Source organism: Chiroxiphia lanceolata, chromosome 16 (genome assembly GCF_009829145.1).
Source record: "Chiroxiphia lanceolata isolate bChiLan1 chromosome 16, bChiLan1.pri, whole genome shotgun sequence".
NCBI lineage: Eukaryota > Metazoa > Chordata > Aves > Passeriformes > Pipridae > Chiroxiphia > Chiroxiphia lanceolata.
Genome location: NC_045652.1, coordinates 7513501 through 7532799, shown reverse-complemented (window position 1 = coordinate 7532799; position 19299 = coordinate 7513501). Strand labels below are relative to the sequence as shown.

Sequence of the window (19299 nt, the reverse complement as noted above, 5' to 3'; positions counted from 1 at the left end):
CCTGTCACCTCCCCGGGACTGTTCCACCAGGCGGCGCGGGGGGGGGAGTGGCCGTGCTCTCCCCGGTCCCCTCACGCCGCGCTCAGCGTGGCCGCCCCTCTGTCCCCCCTCTCCCGCGGGGCGCGGTGGTGCGCGCGGCGGGGGGCGGTGCCCGGGCGCAGGTGAGCGCGCGAGCGCGGCCCGCCCTGCGCGGCCCCGTCAGCGCTGCCAGCGTGGAGCGGCCGCGCCGGGCCGGGGCGGCCCCGCCGACATGGACGGGCCGCTGGAGAAGGTCTGAGCGCGGGGACGGGACGGGACGGGACGGGACGGGACGGGACGGGACTGCGGTGGGGCCGCAGCCGCGGGGAGGGGTCTGGGGCTCGGTGCTGCCCCGGCGCTAAGGCGGCTTCGCCTCCCAGAGCCCCCCCGGGTGTGCCGCCCCCCTCCCCCCCTAGCCGCGGGTGTGACCAGCATCCGTGTCCCGGATCGGGAACTCGGGATAACTACCAGGAAATGCTTTGGAAGCGGGGGTTGTGTTTTCTTACAAAAAAAAAAATGGAGCTTATTTCTTGGCAGGGCGAACCTTCAGCAGGACAGGAGGGGAAATGTTATTAAAGAAAATATTATTTGACTGGGGTTTTTTTTGTCCGTTTTATACGGAGGTGTTTGCTGCCCTGTGTTTGCTGTGCTGCCCAGTGCACTGTGCAGAGCAAACACTGGCCGTGTAACACCGTGGCTGAGTGACAGAGCCCGTTCTGCCCCTGTCGCGGTGAGTCCGTGGGTGCCCCACGCCTGCGGGACACCCGCCCTCGAGGGGCTCCTGCCGCTTGTCCCCCTGCGTGAGGGCTGCGGGCATTTAGAATAATCAATATTTTGGGTGCTCACGGGTTGGTACGGCACACACGCCCCTCCTTGCATCATCGACTGTGCGTTTGGTTTCATGTGATCTTTGGGATTGCCCAGAGAAGTTTGAATGGGATGTGCTCCGGTAAAATTGATAGTTAGGAAGTCCAGGAAGCAGTTTCCTCATGTGGCTGAAGGGTTGGTAGCAAAAAAGTTCGATATGCTGCAATCCACGTGAAGAATACGGTGTTATAGAGTATTTGGTGGTCTTTTAAAGCTTAAGTTCTTTACTGGTGCTGACAAAAGTTACAGTGACTGTTGCTTGTTCTGAAAGGTTTTAGTTATGAAGTAAAACTTAATTGAAATAGTAGCTCGGAGTATGGTCTCTGTCAAATGGACTCAAAGAGAGTTAATGCAGTTATTTAGAGAAGGTTCATTAGTACATGTCAGGGGTAGTACTGACAAAGTTCTTAGAAATTTGCTTAACTAGTTCATCATAAGAAGCAATAAAACCACTGTGTAAGAATGAAATACCTACAGAAAGTCCATGTTTTGATTATTTGTATTCTTGATGTAAGGAATAGTCTGTAATGGTGAGGGCCCTACAAAAACTTGCACGTCTCTTTTCTCAATATATGCAGAGAGATGTGTATAAAGAGTTACTATTTTTTTACTTCCTCTCTTTATTGTGATAAAAGTTGTATTCCTCTGTGTAATAGTGTGCCACAATAAGATTATGGTCTTAGAGCCACTTGGCAGTTAGTGCCCTCCTGGAATAGTGTGGTTAAGATTGTGGTAAATCTGTACAATTTGCATTTTTTCTAGTCTTGAATATGAGATGTCATGATAAGTCTTCTCCCTAAATGAATAAATTTCAAATTAATCCAAGCTGGGATACATTTATCTTCAGAGAATGTGTGTCCACTTATCTCATCCTTATTTAAGCATTATCATAACAGATCAGAGACTCTCTTTTATTTGAACCATGTATTCTCTCCTCCTCATGTTTTTATACATGCAGCTTATTGGGATGCCAGTGAGAAATACTTTTTAACTTGTATTCGAATTTGTCACAACTTTGTATTTTTCCTGACCATTTTGGTACGATCACCTAATTAGCTGTAATGCAGTGGCATTGAGTGACTGCAGTCATTAGGTTCTTGCAAATGGAAAAAGACTTTTTTTAGCAGATGAGAAACTTCCTGAGAATTGAAGACATTACACAACAGGACTGCAAGGAAAACCATTGCAGAATTTGACACACAGGTGTCATAACTTTGGCTAACAGAGCTATGCTTTTTTAAATATTTTTTTATACACATATGTATTTTTTTATTTTGATTTTTCCTCAATTTATATTTTGGTATAAGTGACCAGTTTTCTGAAGGATTTGAACATTTCAAGTTGGGTGACTTTGTCAGTGGTAAAACAGTGTACATTTTCCACTTGTAACTTCTTGCTGTCTCTACAACAGTGTTTTCCCTAAACATGAAAAACTGTTTTGGTTTCTTGCTCAGCCTGTGGCTTTTGTCTTCTGTTACTGTGCTATTTACCACAACATCCTGGTAATTTTACAGAAAACTTGTGACAGCACCTGCATGCAGGTCCTGCTGCATGTCAGGAGATAATAAAGCTTCAAAGAGTAAATATCTATAAGCCTTGTGGTGACACATTGCCATTTTCATTCAAGCCCAACAGTCATGAAATGGCTGCTTTCTTTTTTGTTATCTTAAACTTTTCTTAGCCTGGAGAATAAACACAATATTCTTTGGGCTGAATACTGATATTGTTTGAGATTAATTTAGTGTTGAGAATAGTTTTTGGGTTTTGATGGTAAAACTTTCTTTTAGGCAGGTAAAATAATGTAGTAGGTCACTCGGGTGTACTTCCCATCAAATAGGAAATGAGCTACACCTCTGAGTTGCTTTGCACACACATTACTTTATGTAGTGTTTAAAAATCATCCCTTCATTTCATTAGGAGTACAGCTACAGAAATGTAGAATCAAGATTGTAAAACAGTATGTGAAGCAACATTCTCTTTTTTGAATTTGCACTTAATGTTCAGTCTTATCACAGCTGGAGAATGTCCCCTTATCCTTTCCCCAGCTGCCAAGTGACTCCAAGGTGTGACATAGTGCTCATAAAATCTTTAACAGTTTACAGTTCAAAGTGCTGAAAAGAACAGTACCAGATTGGTTACAGAATAGGGAAGTAACCACAAATCAACCCTGTTGCAGGATAACCTGAGTGAATTGGATTTGACACATCCTGAAGGCAGTGAGTGACAGAAGTCAAAGCAGGTCAGGGTGTGTCAGGGTCTCTGAGGGGCTGAAGGAGGCAGGAGGTGTCAGGATGCTGAACGGACACCTGGAAGGAAGAAGCTGTGGCTGGTGCCTCCCTAGAGCTTGGGAGGACGAGTCACATCTTGGAACTCGTGTGGTCAAAGGCTCCCCTGACTGTGAGCAGAGCCAGACCCTGCAGTACCAGGGGAAGGACTGAGTGCAGCTGCTTTAACCCCCTCAAAAAGTGTGTTGTCCTGTGGTTCAGGAGGTGATATTCAAGAACTCATCCACCAGTCGTTCTTAAAAACAGTTTAAGACCATGAAAAAAGTATTCAGTTTATTTTTGATTGGATTCTGTACACACTTGGTCTCATTTACAGACAAAACTAAAGGAATATACTACTTTATTATGGCATGTTATTAAAGTGGGTTCAGAAGCCTTTCTTAACTGATTGGTTTCTTGCTGCAACTCTGCCACACCTATTTTTCTTGCTGCTAAAATAAGCAGATCTCCTGCTTCCCACCTCCATGCCCTTACTAATGTGAGCAGAGGAGGAGCATATGTATATATATAAATATAAATATAAAATTCAACATGCAGCAGTAAAAGGTGGGCTTTTTTCTCTTCCCATAATTCAAGGGAGAAACTAAGTTGCTGTATATCCACTTAGCAATTGGAAAAATTCAGAAGGGATTAATTTCCCAATTAAGCCCACATTAGAATTCAAGGACTTTCTGGATTTCGTAGCATTTTATGGAGCTTAGTGTATCTTCTTAGGAGTTTTGAAGCTGTATTTTATGTATTTACTCTGCCAGCTTACTGGCAGGAGGGTTTCATGGGTGAGTAATTATTAGTGAGGCAGGATGAGTCACAGGTGAGCGTGTGTGGTTTGTAACATATGATGTGAATTTGATGTTGGTAGCAAACAAAAGCAGCTCAGAGCCCTTTCTGTAAAGCCTCTACATCTTGTGTCCTCATCTACAGCAGAGCTGTTTGAATACTGGCACGTGATGCTAAGGGGGGGTTCAAACAAGTAACTGCCTTCCAGCCATTGATCGTGTTTTATGGCAGCCTGAATTAAATTATGTGAGATAATCACAATCAGCAAATTAGTCTTGTCATTTACTCCCTTAAGGGCTCCCAGGAGGAAAACTGTTTGGTTTTTTTTTTTCCCTGAACTTCTTTTCAGGGTTTCTTTGATGTGGTGCAACTCTGCAAACCACTGCAATTGTGTGGAAATACTGCCAAAGATTATATTTAGGTTTTTCTTTTAGCTATATATATTGTATTCTCACTACTGAATGCTTGAAGTGTGTGTGGATTTTTTTAATCCTTGTGATGAGGTCTTGAACTGTTTGTATTTGTACTGCTCTTTCACTCAGAACTAGATTAAGTTTTGGCCTTCATACCCAGTGGATTTTGTAGAAGATTGAAGTGTAAAAACCTATTTATTGCTGAATGCTGGGAGTTCTGGTGGGAAAATATTACTCAATATTTGCACTGTTCTTTTTTTCCTCCCCCAAACATTTGTTGCTGGCCGCTTCTAAAGCCACAGGATAGAGAGCTGTCAGTCTGGGTCTGATCACTGTGCCCATGCCTGGCTACTGATTCTTTCACCCACCAACCACTTGCTATGATACAAGTTAAATCTCAAAATATTTTGGTAAAAATAGTCTTTGAACATATGGTAGCTCTCAACTTTTTTTTCTGTTTGTTTCTTGATCAGTCCTCCAGATGAAAGTAGTGTAAAATCCTCATTTAAATGAATCCCACTACCTTCAGTGATTAAATTTGCTTTTGTGTCTGCATCTGCATGAGCAAAGGCATTTGCATGTGTTCCATCAGCAGTGATGGAAAGTTGGCCTGTAGGAATAATGCTGCTAAAATACCATAGCAGACAAGCTACTCTGGATCCCTGTGGTGGGGATAGTGTATGTTCAAATATTAAACTTGTTTGGGATTTTTTCTTTAAACAACCCCCACCCCTTACCCTGGTACCCCCCAGCCTCAGCAGCCTGCAGGGGTAACTCCCAGAGGCTTTGGTGGGTGGGCTGATGGCTCGAAAAAGGGTTGGTGTTGAATTTATGGAGGCTCTGCAGAGGCAGGGAGAAGAGACTCTAACAGGGTCACCTGAGTATTTCACGGCTCTCTGCTGCCTAATGTGAGGGGTCTCACCAGTGGTGTTGCCTTCTACCTTCATGTTGGGGCATATTGATTTTTCAAATACCATTCAATATTGATCACTGTAGGTAAATCAGACTCTGCCAAATGACACCCTTCACATTCTCTGGAATCTTCAAATTGGAAGCATCTAATGGGATTTACCCATTTAAATGGGAAAATGTTCCTGTCCAGATCTCCTGTGTCAGTGCCACAAGCTTCTGTCAGGCCTCTTGGGTTAAAGTTCATAAAAGAGACTTCTTCAGAGCAGGAGCAGTTGTTTGGGAAATGCTGCTTGCTTGTCTTTGAGGTGATCGTTGGTTCAGGGGAAAAAATAACTAATATGGTACATACTTTTTTTTTTTTAGTTCAAGCATTGTAAGGGAGCACTTGAACATTTATTTGTCTGAAAAAAAAAAATCTGACTTTCCTTGTGGAGAAAAAGATTGGATCTATCAATAATAAAATCCACATCACAGTTGAGTTGAGTTTTGGTTTATTTTAGGTTAGTAGGATTTTTCTCAGTTTGTATGTTTTGAGTTCAGGATATTCAACATATTTTAAATGACTACTTACAGGCTTATTAAAAGAATCTGGCCAGTGCATGAATTTGTATTGAGGATGCTGTGGGGACAGTAGTAAGATAAATGTTTTTTGATTTTTTCTTAAAAGTTGTTTTCTTTTTCCTGAAAGATGGTTGACCCTACTCTGGCAGAAATGGGAAAGAATCTGAACGAAGCCATGAAGATGCTGGAAGACAATCAGAGGTACATGCAGAGGGTGTAATACAAACCCAACAGCTCTTTGTGCTAAGGGGAAGGTTATTGGTGTTGCTGACATTAAGCAGAAAAAACCTCATTTTCTTAGTAGTTTAAGGTCATATTGCCATTCTGAAGCTTACACCTCTACAAATCACTGTTGTTTCTCAGATGATGGGATTTTTAAAGTAAATGTACATATTTTTATGCATGTTCTGTAATATTTAGAACGTGTCCAGTGAGCCTGATTTTTCAGAGATGTGAGTTTTTTTTATTATTATTGCAGTGCAGGTAATTTTTAATTAGTGTATGTATGAGACTTTTCTGTAAGCTTTCTGTTTAAGCTCAAAAACCGAAAACTTGGGAACTCTTTAATTCAGTCTGAGCTAAACTTTTATGTTGGTCTCATCTGATTTGTTTCTGAACCTGTTGTCAGTGAAATAGATTGCAAACATGTCAGTATGTATTTCTGCAAGTCAAAGTCAGTTACTTATTTGATGTTATAAAACACAAACTAAATGCATAGTTTATTCTTGTGTCCTTAACTTAGAAAAGTGGAGGAGGAAAATGAAAAGAAATATGCACGGAAGGACATTCCTGGACCACTCCAAGGCAGGTAGGCAGCAAGAATTTTTAGATAATGCTCTTTTCAAAATCTGTAAAATATACATAGTGTGTTTGTCTTCCAGGCAACTTTAGTATGTAATCATTAACTGTAGAATATATTGAGTTGGAAGGACCCATCAGGATCATCAAGTCCAACTCCTGGCCCTGCACACGACACCTCAATGCAAACATTAACATTTTCCAGGCATTATTAACTAACTTTTTCCCATAGTCACGTAGGGGAAAAAATAATATTATCATCATACCAACTATTTCCATACTCAGGGAGAAAAAAGAAAGAAAGATTACTTGTCCTTGGTAACTGAAACTGTGAACTCTTGGAATCTGGTGAAGTATTGGTGCCTACAGCTGTGGTTGCAACTCAAAGCAAACATAAACAAATTTTTGCTATTGAATTAAAGCACCTGGATTAAAAAAAAAGTACTGAGGATGATAAGAGAGAAAACCTTAAAAAAACCCAAAACAGCCCCCCCCACCTTTTCAGCAGAGCTGTCTTCAAAAATTAAACAGAGCTCTTGTGCATGAGACAGGTAAGGCCATTGTACCTGAAAATTAAGATGTAAATTGATTGTGTCCTCTCTGGAAGACAATCCTGCAGGAGCTCAGGTTAGCAGTACAGAAAGTATTGCAAAAGCTATTAAAGTCTTTAGTGTACAGAAGATAAACCTGGTTTTGAGTGGAGACACTGAATTATCTTTTCTATGAATAAAAAGCAATTTCAGTGGTCAGAGGGTGAGTTCTTACACTACTGTAAATTTTAGTTGAACTTATAAAAGGTGAAGTGTTGTAGTTCTTTCCCAGTTTCACCATGTTAGAGTGCATCATGTCAGGAGTCTAACATAGCCTGTATTTGCCAGAAACTGATATTTGTGGGTAATTGTTTAAGAGATTGCTGAGTTATGAGCTGAAGCTGGTTCATGTGAAGAAAAATGCGGATCCTCAGATACTCCTTTCCTGTGCTCTGAGCAGTAATGCAATGCTGTCAGGTCAGACTTTTCAGTCCAAGTGTTCAGATATCAGAAGATTTGTTTTTCTGAGTCTCCTCAGAGTTTTGAATTCACTGATTCAGCATCCTCATCTTTGTGGTCTGTTTTTCTGAGAGCAAGGAGCCGTTTTTGTTGCCGTTCTCGGCATTCAGCAGAAGTGCAGTGTTCATGTCTCGCTGTGCAGTGTCCCACATGGCCTCTTTTAGATGCTGGGACTTACCCTCCTTTTTGTTTTTTAATGTGGGTTTTGTTTTCCCCTCCCAGTGGCCAGGATATGGTGAGCATACTTCAGTTGGTTCAGAACCTAATGCATGGAGAGGAGGAAGAGGAAACTTCTCAGTCCTATCGGTAAGGCCAATATCAGTTACTCTATGTGGAGGATACCTGATTTTATTATATCCTGATTATTATAGAGCTTATACATTAAAGTATAAGTTCTATTATGTATAAGTATATATAATTTCTATATATATTTAAATATTAAATATTTTCAAGTGTAAAATATCGTGCAACCAGGTAATTTTTGATGGCACCTTACTTTGTATAATGAAGCAGAATAATCCATGAGGCTTGGCTTTCTTAAAATTATAAAGCTTTCATTACTAGTTACTAAATTGAATTATACAAAGGATTTGTTTCTGATGTGACAGCTCATTTTTTCTACTTTCTGGAAGTTGTTTTAAGTCTGAAAGTTTTCATGCTTTGAATACGAATAATTTTTTTTACCGTGTATCTCTGCAGATTTAGAAATAAAATTTGTTTCCATTTTTCTGTCAAATGGAAATAATGCTAACTAATCTGCAGAAGATAATTGAAAACTTAATATCTGAAGAACATTTTGGGGATTAAAAAGACACCTAAAACCCACAAGAAAAAAACAAGCAACAAACAGAAACCCCCCATGAAACAAATAAAAGCTGTGCCTCTAAAACTATTAAGTCTCCTGAGTGTCCTCTGCATGGGGAGAGAGAGGGTATGTGTTTGATGCACTTTAAAGTCCCAATGCAGATAAGGTGCTTAGTTCCAGCTCATGTTGGCTGATGGGCTCAGAGGCAGCTGAGGTGTTTCTAGGCCAAGTGCAGTGCAAGAGCTTCTGTGCACTGGCAGTTCAGTGTGTAATGCACAGTGGCAGGAGGGTGACTGTCATACACTGTGCTTCTCTCTGCTAAATATTTAAATTGCATGTCAAGGAATTCTGCCATTCTACATTAAAAACTCATAAACCTGAATTTACTGTAATGTCCCTGGCTTGTATTTCATTGGCAGTTACTCTGTTCTGCCTTGCAGACTCCAAAATGTTGGTGAACAGGGTCACATGGCTCTACTGGGGCATAGTTTGGCTGCTTATATATCTGTGCTGGACAGGGAAAGACTGAGAAAACTTACAACAAGGATCCTTTCTGATACTACTCTCTGGCTCTGCAGGCTTTTCAGGTGAGTCACTGGGAATAAGTTATGTGTGAGTAGGTAATGTTTAATGTTTAAAAATGGACTGGGGATGTCAACAGAAGAACCAACACACTGTGCCACAAGCTTACAAATATTTGAAAGGTCTGAAACACAACCTTAACTTAGCCTAAAGAATGTCAGGTTGCATTCTCTTTAAAATTAGCAGTCCAGAATTTACATATATATTAACACCAGAATGAAGCCTTGTGCTTCCTGCTGCACTCTGCTCTTAGTAAGCAAGGTTTTGAACTATGTAAAGGCAATCTTAGGAACCCAGATGTTTTTCCTTTCTTATTCTATCTTTGTGTCTAAATGAAAACACATACTAGGCTCATTGTCTTGTCTCATAATCTTGGCCTGTCTTATCGAAGTTGTCTTCTAATCTGCTTTAACCTGGGAAAAGAGAAGGGTTTGTTATCATTTGTCCTCTGCTGAGCACCTTTGCTGGTCAGTGTTATTTTAGTCACTAAACTGGCTATTGGTTTTGTTGGTCATATTTTCTTGGCTTTTCTTGCAGGTATGAGAATGGATCAGCTTATTATCATGAAGATGATCGTGAAGGTCTCCTAAAAATCTGTCGCCTCGTTATTCACACGCGCTATGACGATTACACAATCGAGGGGTTTAACGTGCTCTATTCTAAGCAGCCTGTCATATACATCAGTTCTGCAGCCAGGACAGGCCTGGGCCAAGCTCTCTGCAATCAGGTAAAGTCAAGCAGTTGGGGATTTGGCTGCAAGCAGAGCTTGCAAGTAGGTCTGGGAAAAATACTTTGTTTTCATTCACTGCCTGTGTTTTGCAGCAGCATTACAGTGGGAGGAAGGGAGATTTTCTGCATATTTCCAGTGAAAGGATCCTATGTGCTAACTTTTTAAAAAATGAGTGATTGTTTCTACATTGCACTGTGCTTTACATGAGATGTTGGCCATGGTGCAACAGACCTGAGCCCAAACACACTGAATTATTGCAAAATTAGTACTGAATGATGCCCCTATACTGCTATGTTCAATAAATATTTATTTTTTTTTTAAAGAAACACTGTTGAGGGAGGAGTAGGCTGTGCTGACACAATTTCAGAAGGTCTTGTTTGGGATAGTAAGATTACCCCCACAACCCAGCACTTTAAAGAAACCCCTTTTTTCCTAATTATGCTTAAAACTTACTGGTTTTTCCAAGTAGTTATTTGCATAAGTGTTTGTAGACTTAAATAAGCTAATTGAGCCATATACAGACTTTCCTATGGCCTATCTAACATTTGGTGCACTGGTGATATTTTTCAAACACAACATGCACTCAAAGGAAGAGTTGAGTTCTTGGGGCCTTTGGTTTTTAAACCCTTGGCAATGGCTGGCAGAGGTACTACTCACAAATCAAAAATGTGGACTGCAGAGAAATGAAAATGGTATCATAGATGGAACTTGTCTCAGCCAAAATGTCTTGGGAAGTAGGTGGTAAAAGTTCATTGAGTAAGTCAGTGTCCTTGGTAAGCCAAATGTATGCATATTTTGGGAGCCTTTTGCTTCTGAGTACAGAGTAGATTCTGCTGGTAACACTGGTGCCTTATCTTTTGTGTGTAAGGTAACCTGGCCACCATTAGGTGATCACTGAACTTCGAAGTGATAACATTTTATCTTCAATTTCGAGAAGGAATGTATATTGTAGTGCAGGCAACTGGAACAGAGTTATCAGACACTAATTCAGTCTCTTCTAGATGGAAGGATAAAAGTAAATGAGTCTGTAACTGTAGTTCTCTTATTTTGCTGAATCTTCTGTTCAGTGATGGGTAGGAATGATCAGCTGGATTTCACTTGTCTGGTGATCTTTACTCAGTAGTGAAGTGACTGTGAACTTCAGTGGGACATGGCACAAAGCACACATTTGCTTGCAGGATGTGTTGACTGCAGGGGTGCCCAAGTAAAGGGCTGAGTTCAGGCCATTGTGCAGGGCACAGGGATCTCACTGAAAAATCTGAGTGCAGCTGACGAGTCAACTAAAAGCTGACTATTGTTTTTCTCTGCTATTAATTTGATTATAAGTTTTAGCAGGAAACTCACTTTATAACATAAATTAAGGTTTCTATTGTCGTACTGGTTTCTGTGTATTTCTGTGAACACAGGAAATGTTTCTCAGTGGCTGAAATTCCATCATTTTTATTGCAGCTGGGGTTGCCCCTTTCCTGCATGTGCCGTGTGCCTTGTAACACTATGTTTGGATCTCAGCACCAAATGGTAAGTTTGTCTTTCCTAAGAGCTCTCTGGTTATGCTTTTTTTTTTTTTGTTGGCTTTTTTTTTTAGCCTAATTAAATGAATGTCAATTATGTTGTCAGGAAAAGCTTGTTAACATACTTTCACCCTCTAAGTCTTCTGTTTTATAGCTGCACAAATCACAGATGGAAATTTTCTAAAAGCAGCTTGGATCCTGGTCTTGTAATTTGCAAAATATTTTTAATGGTATTTAAGTAAGGTGCTTTTTAGTGCAAGATTTCTAAACCATGAGTACTCAGAGGTACCTTTACAAACTACATGATGCATCTCTGTTGTATTTTTCACAAGTGCTTTATTTGACCTTCAGATTATTTTGCCTTTGAGAAGAAGAAGCTGCAAGCCACAATCATGTCCATTTCTATTTTTAATGCAATTTCCCACTTCAGGAGAAACAATTTGGTGTTTGACAAACATATTGTTTTCTTATTGATAACAGGATGTTGCTCTGTTGGACAGAGTGATTAAAGATGATGTTGAGTCTGGAAAACTGCCTTTGTTGCTTGTGGCCAATGCTGGTAAGTGCTATGGACAAACAATAAAAAATAAACCCTGCTATTTCACAAATACATATATAATATAAAAATAAAAATATATTTGCTTAAGCAGCTTAGTGGTTGCATATCAAGAAATATCTTAATGACCACCCAATAATTATCTGTCTAGAGGGGTTTTTATGTAGCTGATTTAAGTTGGATTATACTGCTGCAGTTCTGCTTACGTCAGTTGATGTATTCATATGACTATAACTTATTTTAGTGAGTGCAAATCTCTTGTTGAAAATCAGTTTCACGTTAACACTTCAGAGTTTTTTGATGGATGTGCCATCAACTTCAGCTTGAAAAATTTCATTTTTCTTCTAGTTAACTAAACGCAACTGCTTGTGCACAAAATTTACTCTAAGTACAAATGATGGAGGTGACTGTTAGTTGCTTTGGAGTTGGAAAAACATCTGAGATGTTAACCAGTACAAGAGGTGCTTTATGCAGGGCCCTGGTTTGCAGGCTGACCCTCTGTCATTCCCTCTCCCTGTCCAACCAAGGCACTCCCGGCGCGGGGCACACGGACAAGCTGGGCCGGCTGAAGGAGCTCTGTGAGCAGTACAACATGTGGCTCCACGTGGAAGGGTATGGAGCTGGGAATTTCTTTCTCTATAACTGTGTTCATCACAAAGTCTTAACTAATTCTTAGCATGCAATTTTACAGCTAATCAGCTGGTAGGGAGCCCCAGGGCCAGCTTTATTTTTGTCATATTAAGCGTTTTATGTGGTTATAATTTGGTCGTTTTGAGATAGAAATTGATTTACATACATAGGAAGAATTAATTGGAAAGGTTATTTCAAGATAGATTAGTGATTGCTTTTATTCATATGGTAATCTTATCTGCCCTTTCTTTGAAGAGCTTGAAGTATGAATTCAAAGACCTTCTAGGCCAGGGAGGCCTGAAAGACCTTCTAAGTGAGGGAGGATGTTCTACAGTGATTATTGAGAATGAGAAGGGAGATTGAAATGAGTGTGGAATAGATGACACTTTATGAAGGTTGTCAGGAAGGCTGCAGCAAGTGCAGTGTGCATCATAACTGAGGGGGGGGATTAAACCAAGAGGAAACGACATTCCAAGAACTTCGACAATGTCTGTGAAGTGCTCCAAGAGTGAAGTGCTCCAGTGCTCCAAGAGCCTGGAATAGAGAGACCGTTTCTTTTGCTTCACAGTATAGTGTTATATTTGCATACTGTTTATTTCTGATACCAAATTGATGCTAAATTATGAGTAGCACTTTAGGGGATGATTTCCCCAAAGGTTGGATGGAAACACTTTTAGATTGAAATGGATTTTTACTTTTGAATTTTCAGTCTTGGAATACCAAGTAGCAACATCTACTGCATTGTTAATGAAAAATATATAAACAAAAATTACCTCCCTTTACACATCAACATAGAATATTTAAACTGCACATTAAAATGCTGTCTGTTAATATATATTTAATATGTTCTAAACCCACTTTTTCTTTCAGTGTGAATCTGGCAACTTTGGCTTTGGGTTATGTCTCCTCTTCTGTACTGGTATGTTTACTCTAGCTAGAAACTTAATAATGTGCTCTAGATTTTAAGGTTATGATCTAATCAGAATATATATGGCTTACATTCTGCTTACTGTAATAAACTTCAGGCTGCTACAAAATGTGACAGCATGACTCTTACCCTGGGTTCCTGGCTGGGGCTCCCAGCTGTGCCTGCAGTGACACTCTACAGACACGAGGATCCATCCTTGGTAAGTTCAGCTTCTCGGTCAAGACCTTGAAATTTTGATTTTGATCACGGTGTAGTGTCTTGTCCTTGATAAACATCTAAATTATAATTTGCAAAAGCTGGCAAAAATGGCAGCATTGAAGAGAGGTTAATAGTGTTCTGTTCATTTTCCTCCTCAGTCCTTGGCAGCCGGGCTGACATCGAGCCAGCCCGTGGAGAAGCTCCGTGCCCTGCCCCTGTGGCTCTCCCTGCAGTACCTGGGCCATGATGGCATCGTGGAGAGGATAAAACACGCCTCTCAGCTGGTGAGCAACAGCTTAGGAGTGTGTCCTGATAGCTGCCAATAGATCCTTTTGATGACTGTGATGCACTGTAGAAGAATCAACTAAAAATACTGGAGTTGTTGACAGCAGAGCACATTGGTTCATGTTGTTACACACAAATGATGAAAGCAGAGGAGAGTGTTTGGGGGGGAAGGATGTGCTTTTACTGTTAGATGGTATTTTTTTTTAATCAGGACATAATCAGTCTTTGTTCTTTCTAACCAGTGAAATAACACAGTCACTTCCTTTTTTCGTCACTTCTCTTAATATTTTTTTCCTTGAAAGCTGTTGAGAGAAAGGCTTTCTTATTTTCCTACTCTGCTTGGTATCATATTTATTTAAGTAATAGTAAATTACTTTTAGGAAGAGGACTTCAAAACATTTCTTGAGATGCAGTGGGAAGTGCACTATTTTTGAAGTTGAGTCCTTACCTTAGTAAAAATAAGGTCCAGTATAATGTGTTAGTTACAAAATGTGTTGTTTACATACAAAACACTTTCTTAAAAGTGCAGCACATACAGAAAATCAAAGAAGGGCAAAATGGTAATGAGAAGTCTCTGTAGTGGTTAGTGAAGAAGTTTTTGGCTTGAAAGACCTAAAAGAGTGAGAGAGTGTCATTAGTCATTAATATTTTGTGGCATCTAAGATTGATCTTAGTTTTTATAATAGTCTATTAATAGTCTTAAACCACAATGTAAGAATGTCTTTGTAAGAGGAACATGTTAGGAAGCCACCAGAACCAGTGGCTGTGAGAGCTTTGAGAAAGTTAACTTTGCTACAGCACTGCTTTAGTTGGTCACTGGAGTTAACATATCTGGAACTCTGTCAACAAATACACCAAGACTTTATTTTAGTGAAAATCACTCTGTAGTCAGTGTCCTACTAAAACCAGACAATATTTTTCTCTTACATTCTAAATTTACAAATAAAAATTGAATGAGTCTCTGAGGTGTTGCAGGGGTTTGTTCAAAAACAGGAAGTTACTGTTTAATGTTTTTCAGAATAATTTTCAACTTCTAAAACTGTGTTTCTCTCATTTTTGTTCCCCCTCTGCTGTGGTCTTCTAGAGTCAAAGGCTGCTGGAAAACCTGAAAAACCTGGATTTCATTAAAACTTCGGTACAGTCTACTTCTAATGCTTTGGTTATATAGCTTAGTGTCTGTCTGTTAAATGATAAGAATAACTTTGACTAAAATAGATATTTAACAATATTACTTAAATCATAGCCATTGTTTTGAAGGTGTTTTCTGACCAAGTTCAGTGAAATGGCTTGTTTGGGTGTGACCTCTGGATTGTGTTTGTTCCACTGCTCTGTGCTCATTCTCTGGAGCTGGCAGAGTAACATCCAGAAATTGTGTTCAGAAGTTGATTTAATTCCATTTAAAACATGGATTTTCTCAGTAATACATCTATGAAACCAGTTTCCATAAGTCTCTTTAATATATTTGGTCTGCATCTTACCCTGCTGTTGAGATCATCCTGAGAGCCCTGTGAATTGTACACAAAAATTATCCCAGCTGAGGGTTTACACCAGAAATAGTTTTAAAAATTACCTATAATATATTCATTCCAAATTCAGCTTCTGTGAGATGTTCTGTCCAACAGGGTTTGGTGATTTTACTCCCTGCCCCCATGCTACCAGTTTTAATTGACATTTGATGTACAGAAAATGTAGTCAGCTTATTAAGCTTTAGAGTATTCATGGCCTTGGAAGGTCAAGTTACTGTCTCACCCTTTCCACTTAAACAAATCCTGCATCTTTAGGATTGTGAAATGCAGCCTCAGATTGCCTCCACCAGTTGCCCAGTCCATTTCTCCTATTCCCAGGGCAGGATCAAATATAATCTTATTATTCCTGTTGGAACTTCCTGGATGTTTCCCAGTGATTCTGGGGTGATTTCCAAGAGAATTTTTTTAATGTTAATATCTCAAAGTACTCAAAACTAAATAAACGTTTTAATACTTACTATAGTATATTTGCTAATCACCATGTTTAGATTTTATACTTTGTAGTGCCCAAATTAATTTAAACCTTAAATTAATACAGTTCTGCCTTAAATGACTAAAGATTTACTTTCCTATGTTTAGAGATGTTTGCTTCCACTCCTGGAGTTCACTTCCAATACTGAGATAGTGTGAACATTGTTACTGCTGTCCAAACAAAATGCTCTGCTCACACTGTGCATAATAAGGAATTATTTCCTGTATTTTTTAAAGATTTAACACTGTGCATAATTCCTTATTATGCACAGTGTTAAATCTTTAAAATATGCAGGAAAATATATATTTTTTTTTTTTTTTAAGGTTGAAGATGAACTGAGTTCACCAGTGGTGGTTTTCAAGTTTTTCCAGGAATATTCAAATAGAGGTATGTGATTTATTGAAAACCAAACCAAAAAAAAAAATCTCTTTACAGTATTTTAAACTAATAATGAATTCACTAAATGAATTTGAGATAAATGTTATGTAGTGCACTTTGTGTAACATGCTTTTTAAAAGATTGTGAATGCTGGTCATAATCTAGTGGCAGAATCCATACACGTGACAGCTGCTTTTTTTAGACAGACCGCAGTGTTTTAAATTTTCATAACAAGTAATTTTCTGCCTTGTTGAGTGAGGAGAGATTTGCATATGATTTTGATCTTGAGAGCAGATGATGGAAGTCTCTCACAAGCTGCAGTGTTTGACTGTACTGGTGGGGGAAGCTCTTGGTTTGTTCAGGTTTTCTGTTCCTTTCGAACACTTTGTGGCAGTGGCGAGCACCACGTGTCTCTGGTTCACTGATTACACTTGGCTGTTGCAATAAATTAAAAAGCAGCAGAACACATTAAAAACAGCTCTGGAAATGCTGTCATGGGTATCCAGGAACCACATGGGTCTCTGAGCAGGACACCTGCACTGAGATGTGCTCCCAGAAAAGAGGATTTTGTCCCCTGAGTTCCAGCAGAGGATGTTGCTGTGCTGTTTGTATGTGCACTCCCTGAGGGTGGGAATGTCTCCATGGCTGAGGCAAAACACTGCCAGAGGAACGTGTGGTTTTGTTGTGAGTGTTGGTTTTAATTGCCTGTGGATTTTTTCTGTTGGGCATGAGGGAGTATTGATTTGGGGTTTAATCTAATTAACAGTTGTACTCACAAAGTAAACCTATTCATCCAGCTCCAGTGACTTGGTGGATTGCTTTGTACATTGATTTGAAAAGCTTTTCTAGGGAGAAGTCACCCACCTGAATTACAAGGATGTAAAATGTCCATTTCTGCATGTCTTATGTTTATAATGGACTCTTAAATTCTTAGTAGTATCTTTGTGTGGCTTAAAACCAAGTAATCATTAAAACTTGATTTAAAAAAAAAAAAGGCTGAATGCATCAAATTAAATATTGCAGACTGCTGTGACAGAATTTTGCTTTGTGAAAACACTGAGTTTATTTCCACTGGGGCATTTGAACCTCAAAACTCAGAAGTATTTTACTGAGGTTTTTTTAAAACAATTACATTCAACTCTGTTTTACTTCTAGTATTTATCATGTTCAACATACCTCTGCAAAGAAGTCCTTGTTGGTCTGGTTGAGGCCCAGAACATGGTGCAAATGCATTACATTGTCTAGGAAATGTAATTGTCTTTTATCTAAATTTTTGGTTGCCTTTTGTTTAATTAAGTAAATAAAAATCCACTTCTGTGATTCTTTTTTATCTTTGGATTCAGATCAGACCTCACATGCTGCACAGGCCTCAACTATTCAGCACCCCATCATAAGCAATGAAAGACACATTTATGACACTTTCAATCAGTGGGTAAGAACTGATGCTTTTCTCTTTAGGGAAAGTGAAGTGAGAGTGGAATGGTTCAGGGGTTCACTAGGATTTATAAACCCTTTGTTAGATTAGTTTGAAAGTTAAACTAGAGGGTATTTTGGATTTAAAAGATTATTTTGCTCTGAAGCAAAGCTGCTTTCACATTTCTGATTATTTTCCATGTAATTACTACTGAAATCATTCCTGCATCTTAAGCTGTTGGCTTTTCTCTTGGTCTTGTGGGAATATGTGAAAACTTTGGAATTCTTTTAAATCAGCCAGACACTCTGTTGACAATGTCTGTGTATTCTTAAATAAACAACCTTATTTTCCAGCTCTGGAGGGTAAATTGTAGAAACCTGGGCTGTCCAAGAGCTGAGCACATGGCTGGGATGGGCTGATTGTGCTGTAACCATGGCACACTTAATGGCAGGGACAATTCTGCACAAACTTAGATTTGTAACAATTGTAGCTTATCCTGAATTTTCTTAATTTTACGGATATGTCAGAGTCATATCCCCAGCAAGCCTGAACTGCTTTGGTACAGGAACTGATTTTGAGAAATACGGAGAACTCTTTGCACGTGGTTCCCCTGAACTGTGAGCACAGCCTGAGGCAGGGGCTGCAGGAGGTCAGGATGCTCTGTGTGCTTCTCTAACTGTGCCCTGTTCCTGCAGCTGGGAGAGCAGCTGGCACAGCTGGTTCCTGCCAGTGGAGTGGATGTGGTAGAGCTGGAAGATGAGGGCACGTGTGTGCGGTTCAGCCCCCTGATGACTTCTGCAGGTAACACTCACTGCATTCAGCCCCTTGGAAAAGCTGGCATTTGCTGCAGGATTGTACAACAGTCTCCTGCTGTAAAAGCAGGGGTGCTCAAGAAACTCCTCCCCTGTGGTGAGGATTTTCTCATAAACAAAGCAAAACTGTCTCAGTTTTATCGTTCTGCTGCACCTTGGCACTGGGTGCATTAGTGGTGGCTCAGCTTTGTGGGTGACATTGCCTCACCACCTCTGCAGAGACTTTTTAAATTCATTAGGAAAAGCAAGGGGAGAAGCTGTTTGCTTCTAAGTTACATTCCTTCCCTGAGCTGCTAAACACCAGATGCCTGACCTTTCTACCCAGGGGCTTCAACACTGCCAGGTGCTTGTGTTCAAACTACTTAGGTAGAATAAGTATTTACTAAATCTGTGGGGTTTTCTATAATTATTGGTTTCCAAAACCTGTGTTTTGGAAAGTGTCTTAAATTTCAGGTTTAAGCCAGCACTGTTGTGCTGCTTAGTTTAGCCTTGGCAGATGCACAGTGCAGTTTGTGCAGGGGCTCAGGGTGATGCAGTATATCCTGTTAGCTTGGGGGGGGATGTGAGAGGGTCCTGATGTGCACTGAAAAACAGATTTTAGAATAAAATGACTTGGTGATGCTCTGATGTTTCGTTTTAAACCAGCATGGGAGCTAATTCATGACCAGCTGGTCTATGGGAAGAGGATTTTTTTCTGATGCCAGCTACTGATGTAATGAAAAAGGATATTGTAACATATCCTTATTAGTTTGTAACATGAGAAAATCCTTTTTATTAGCTTTTTATGAAATC

The 19299-nt window shown here is 39.8% G+C and overlaps 1 protein-coding gene across 2 annotated transcripts in view; it reads left to right on the top strand.

The window, feature by feature from the left end:
* Nucleotides 1-196: 196 nt before the first annotated feature.
* Nucleotides 197-19299, top strand: part of PDXDC1 (pyridoxal dependent decarboxylase domain containing 1) — a 28424-nt gene continuing 9321 nt past the window's right edge. Inside the window, exons 1-16 of one of the 2 annotated variants that reach the window (XM_032703727.1) lie at nucleotides 197-271; nucleotides 5961-6034; nucleotides 6576-6641; nucleotides 7903-7986; nucleotides 8926-9072; nucleotides 9605-9794; nucleotides 11247-11315; nucleotides 11789-11867; nucleotides 12392-12476; nucleotides 13365-13413; nucleotides 13520-13621; nucleotides 13779-13904; nucleotides 14990-15040; nucleotides 16227-16290; nucleotides 17625-17713; nucleotides 18391-18496. In XM_032703727.1, the coding sequence (XP_032559618.1) occupies nucleotides 251-271; nucleotides 5961-6034; nucleotides 6576-6641; nucleotides 7903-7986; nucleotides 8926-9072; nucleotides 9605-9794; nucleotides 11247-11315; nucleotides 11789-11867; nucleotides 12392-12476; nucleotides 13365-13413; nucleotides 13520-13621; nucleotides 13779-13904; nucleotides 14990-15040; nucleotides 16227-16290; nucleotides 17625-17713; nucleotides 18391-18496 (1402 nt within the window). In that variant the 5' untranslated portion in view covers nucleotides 197-250. Of the gene's footprint in view, nucleotides 272-635; nucleotides 749-5960; nucleotides 6035-6575; nucleotides 6642-7902; nucleotides 7987-8925; nucleotides 9073-9604; nucleotides 9795-11246; nucleotides 11316-11788; nucleotides 11868-12391; nucleotides 12477-13364; nucleotides 13414-13519; nucleotides 13622-13778; nucleotides 13905-14989; nucleotides 15041-16226; nucleotides 16291-17624; nucleotides 17714-18390; nucleotides 18497-19299 lie in introns of those variants that run through there. The other variant, XM_032703728.1, reaches the window with a different exon arrangement.